Raw genomic sequence first — 4,761 nt, 5'->3', positions numbered from 1 at the left:
ATAAGAGTGAGCTGACGCTAGCGAGAAAAGTAAAGATGGCACATTAAATGACAGTCAGGATCCAAAATGTTCTAGCATTTGGCTGAATCTAATTAGTGGAGATTTAATAGTTAGAGAACTGTTTAAAGCTAAATTGGGGGATAAGAATGATCAAATCAGGAATCATGACGCTGCTTTTAGTGGATGGAAAAATAAATCGTAAATTACAACAAAACTGATCAACTCCCATTTTATTTCTATTTTCTTTACAAAGGTCAATATGCTTTGGCCTGGAAAAGACAGGACAGAAGTGGCTAATGAGCAGTTGATAGTCAACATAAATACAGAGATAATAAGAACACATTTTATTTTTCTGAATTAATTCAAATCACATGGCCAAAGGTGATTTTAAAAAAAATAGTGATTTTGATCACTAAACTCCTGTCTTTGAGATTTAAATGACTGGGGAGAATGGGGGAAATAACACAGGACTGGACTAGGAAAAACATTAGCCTAATTTTCAAAAAAGGAGAGAATAGAGTCTGCTAAATCTAGATCAATTAGCTTGATTTAATTTGGGGCAAAATTCTAGCATGTATGTATCTCTTCAATAAAAGAGATGGTTAATAACTACTGAGAAAAGTTTATGGCTGAGACTCATGACAAAAAAGGCTATCCACTACCACAGATGGAGTCTAAATGCAGATTGAAGCATATCATTCTTCACTTTATTTCCTCCATGAATTTTTCTCTAGTGGAAATACTATGTATCTTCCTTTACAATATAACAAACATCAAAACATATATTTTATGATAACACGTGTACAACTTATATTCCCTGCTGTCTTAGAGAGTGGGGAGGACTAGGAGGCAGGGAGATATCATGCAAAATGTCAAAAAACAATTATTAAGAATAGTATTGAGAGGCAGACAGGTAGTTCAGTGGATTGAGAGCCAGGCCTAGAGACAGGAGGTCCTGGATTCAAATCTGGTCTCGGACTCTCCCTAGCTATGTGACCTTAGGCAAGTCACTTAACCCCCATTGCCTAGTACTTACCACTCTTCTGCCTTGAAATCAAAGTGTGGTATTGATTCCAAGATGGAAGGTAAGGCTTAAAAATAATAATAATGTTGACACAAAATCTGGCAAAAAGGAAAAGTCAATGGCCCCAACAAGAACAAATCGTGAGAGGTTAATTTTCTTTCCTTCTTTGCAGGAATATGAAACTTGTAGATCTGGGAAATGCTGTTGATAGGATAGAGTTTGATAAGTAATTCCATCTGATTACTGCTGAATTTTTAAGACCAGGTCATAGTAAAATTAGTTAGTTTTAGAATTTGTTGAATGTCTGGATTTTGAGAAGAGTCATGAATGATTTTACAGTCATTAGTGGCTCTGTGTCAAATTTTTTTTTTTTTTTTTTGCAGTATAAAAAGGTTTTACTTTTATTATTTCTTAGGCATTTCTTATTTATTAGATATGAATAATAAATAGTAACTTCTGAAAAAAAGATCTGTGCAAAATAGAAGAGTAAATATTCTATTTCCTTTTCCTCCTCTTCAGTCTTCTTAACCCTTCTTCCAATCTTCAGTTTGTTGTATTGAATTTCTCTTTCAGCCCAGGGCTGCTCAGGCCTCCCACTTATAGTGAAACCTAGCATCAGGACCATGGTTATTACAGCAACCAATATCTACACAATAGCCTCAGCAGCCCAAATAATCCCAGAGCTTTTGTATCCAGGCTCTCTCAGAGACAGAGATGCACAGAGACAGCTTCACCCCTGTTGACAGAGGACTGTGGATGCATTCATATATACACCCTATGGTTCAATAAAATATCTATCCGTCCATTGGATGTACACAAATGCACACACCCTGTGCCAATCCAGTCATTCCACAACAAGGAACAACACTGTAATAGGTACTCTCCAAAACAGACCTAGAAAAGCCCAGAGCCTGGGAAAGGAGTAAAGTCAGAGATCAAAAGGCAAATGACAGATTCTATTGTCATCCAGAGACATATAGCACTGAGACACAAAGGAAGACTCCCTGCCTCATCCCCCACTCTCTGTCAGCATGAAACATGGGGACAGAGTATGGGATCAATAAGTCAATAAGCTTTATTATACCAAGTTTATGGATAATACTTGGATTCCCACAGTTCACTTCCCCCCAACCTCTAATTTGGAATCCCTTTTGATATTTTCTCTCCTCTTCAAGTCTGAGCTCCAGTAGGGGACCGTAAGGTGCCCTTCAAATTTCATAGCCCTTTAGGGGACTGATCAAAATCATTTCTATTAGGTTAGAAGAGAGGGGAGGGTTGGTTTTCCAATTTTTCTATTCCTCCCTAGATTGAAGCTCCAGTCAAGAGATAGACAGGGAGTCCCCCTTAACTCTCACAGCTCCTACTTCCTCCAAGTCATTCCAGAAGATCCTAAATTTCTTACAGATCTAAGAGGAGTAGAGATTGCAACCCCCTCCCAACTTTATTGACTCTTCCCATTTCCCCCAAACCAAGTCACTATCCTTCAATGTCGAACAAAACGCAATGATCGAGAGTTGAGCAGGTCCTCAGGATCTGGGAAGACAGAGTCAAGTCGAAAGCCATGTTCCAGAGCCACCTGGAGCACTTCCTCCAAGAACCCAGGTGTCCCCAATACCTCCCGCCTCTCACCGGCCTCTCCTACTGCCCACAGTTGTTTCAATCCTAGACGTCGATACTCAACCTCAGGGAGCCCTTCTGGGCAGGGAGCCCATTCCAAACGGAAATGGGGACTTCCTTCTCCTCCTTCCCCTTCAGCAACTCCAAACCTGGCCCGGAGCACCCCAAGACAGGTGGGATCTGTGCAGAAAATATTGGCCCTAAAGGTGTCAACTCGGGCAGCACTGAGTTCATAGTGGTGGGGGCCTCGACGAGCTGAGAAGTGGACCAGTCGTGGGGTGGCATCCACATCTGCATGGAATAAGGCAGCTGTGACCACCTCGGTTCCCTGAGTTACTTCCAGTTCCCTGAGTGCATCTAGTAGGGGCTGGATCTGGTAGAAATCAGCCTCGGCTCTCAGAAGAGCTGTCTCCCCGTATCCCCTAGGCAAGTCCAGGCAGCCCAAGCGCAGGAAATTGAGGATGTGACGGAAGGCTTTACCATCCCTGTCAATAAAGTAGTAGCTGCTACCCTGAGGACCAGAGTTGGGTGGCAGTGCTGCACCCTCTCTGAACATGGCCCCTAACATTGAGTCTGGGAATCGAGTCAGAGTTTCCAGGGTGGTAGCATACAGTGTTCCCCCCACATTCAGTGTCACAGGCCCCCCAAAAGAGGGTGCCTGGGAGGGCATCGGAGGAGGGGGAATTTTGAGGAGCACAGGAGATATACTGATGGGAAAGAAGAGGCTGGGTTTATGGGGTACGGTAGAGAAACTGATTTGTAGATTCACACCAGACGGCTTTGAGGTAGGGAATAGTTTAGGGGTACCCAGCAGCTGCCTCTCTGGTACACCTCAGCAAAATTAGCAGTAGAGGATATTTTCAGGGTATAGAAAAGTTTGGGGATACAGTGCAGTCCTGGGACGGCCCTGTGGCTGATTCCAAAGACAAAAAGCAGTTTGGGGGTGCGCCTCAGCTGGTTAAGGATGTTGAGCCAAATTAGAGATCAGCTCGTGTGAGATAAACAGCTGGCCTGTTGGTTCAGAAATGCTGGGTTCGGAGTACTCCAAGATGTGTGGGAAGAACTTTTTCTGGGGTACCTGAAGATTACGTTTCAGGGTTCCAGCCGACAGATGGGCGGGACAGAAGCTGATTTCTGGGTGATCAGAGAGGGGAAATAGGAATGCAGTCTTTTGGAGGGGAGGAGGAATCACTTGGCCGCAGAGAATGTCTTCAGTTCCCAGCAGAAGATATCCTAGAGCTGGCGCCGATATTTTGGGGAGCAGGTCCAAAGGTCTAGCGTTTCCAGTTCCCAAGTTAGGGAGTGGGGAGCCAAAGGGAGGCTGGAAGGGGCTGTGACTTCAGGATGGGATGGAGTAGCCAAGCCGTCCCTGCAATAGGTTTCTGGGCTCGCTCCAAATTCGGCAAGGGTAGAAATAGTCTCAGAGAGCCGGTCAGGACCCGGGATTTCGGGGGCCGCACCTAGGATGGGATCCGCTGGCGTCGGCAGCAGACTCCTCTGTGTCAAATTTAAAAGATGTTTAATGCAGCATACATCAGACATTTTATTAATGACAAATGAAATCAAGAGTGGTCAATATGTTGTGACCAGAGAGCATAAACTCGGAATAGATAGATAAAAAATAATCAAAAATATTCCAAAAAGTCCTAGCATCTAGGAGAATCTAATTAGGAAATTTTGAATAGTGATAATGCAAAGTATTACAGAAGGTTTTATGAAGTGAACTTTACAAAAACAAAAAGGGAGAGATAGATAATAATTTTTTTTGAAACTGATCTAAGTATTTGAAGTTTTTACCTTGTGCATAGTACTCCCTTAAGTGCTAAAGATACAAAGACAAAAGAGCTTGTCTCCAAAATCTTACATTGTACAAAGTGGAAAATTATATAAACAGATAAATATAAACAAGATAATTTGAAGAGAGAGAAAAAAGAACTTTGTGGGGAAAGAAACACTTCCAGTAAATGGGAGTTCATGAGTTGCAAATGGAAGCAATCTAGATGTTCTAAGAAGCATGGGGAAGAGCTCAGTTCTAACTGAAAAAATTCTACCTGAAGAAAGTAGGATGTTTTGGCTAGAACAGAGTGCAATATGGGGAGTAATATAAAATAAATCTAGAA

At 42.4% G+C, this 4,761-nt stretch overlaps 1 protein-coding gene across 1 annotated transcript; it reads right to left on the bottom strand.

Moving 5' to 3' along the window:
* Positions 1–1,406: 1,406 nt before the first annotated feature.
* Positions 1,407–4,130, bottom strand: LOC100021892 (BTB/POZ domain-containing protein KCTD11-like). Its single transcript, XM_007502178.2, has one exon. It carries the CDS (start codon positions 3,309–3,311, stop codon positions 2,508–2,510), a length of 804 nt encoding a protein of 267 aa, XP_007502240.1. The 5' UTR covers positions 3,312–4,130; the 3' UTR covers positions 1,407–2,507.
* Between the last annotated feature and the right edge of the window lie 631 nt (positions 4,131–4,761).

This window comes from Monodelphis domestica, chromosome 8 (assembly GCF_027887165.1).
Source record: "Monodelphis domestica isolate mMonDom1 chromosome 8, mMonDom1.pri, whole genome shotgun sequence".
Classification (NCBI taxonomy): Eukaryota; Metazoa; Chordata; class Mammalia; order Didelphimorphia; family Didelphidae; genus Monodelphis; species Monodelphis domestica.
Note: the sequence above shows the minus strand (reverse complement) of the source record. Positions and strands in the feature narration are given on the sequence as shown.

Coding starts and splice junctions, on each gene's coding strand:
- LOC100021892 (XM_007502178.2), bottom strand. CDS start 3,311: ATGCCCTCCCAGGCACCCTCTTTTGGGGGGCCTGTGACACTGAATGTG.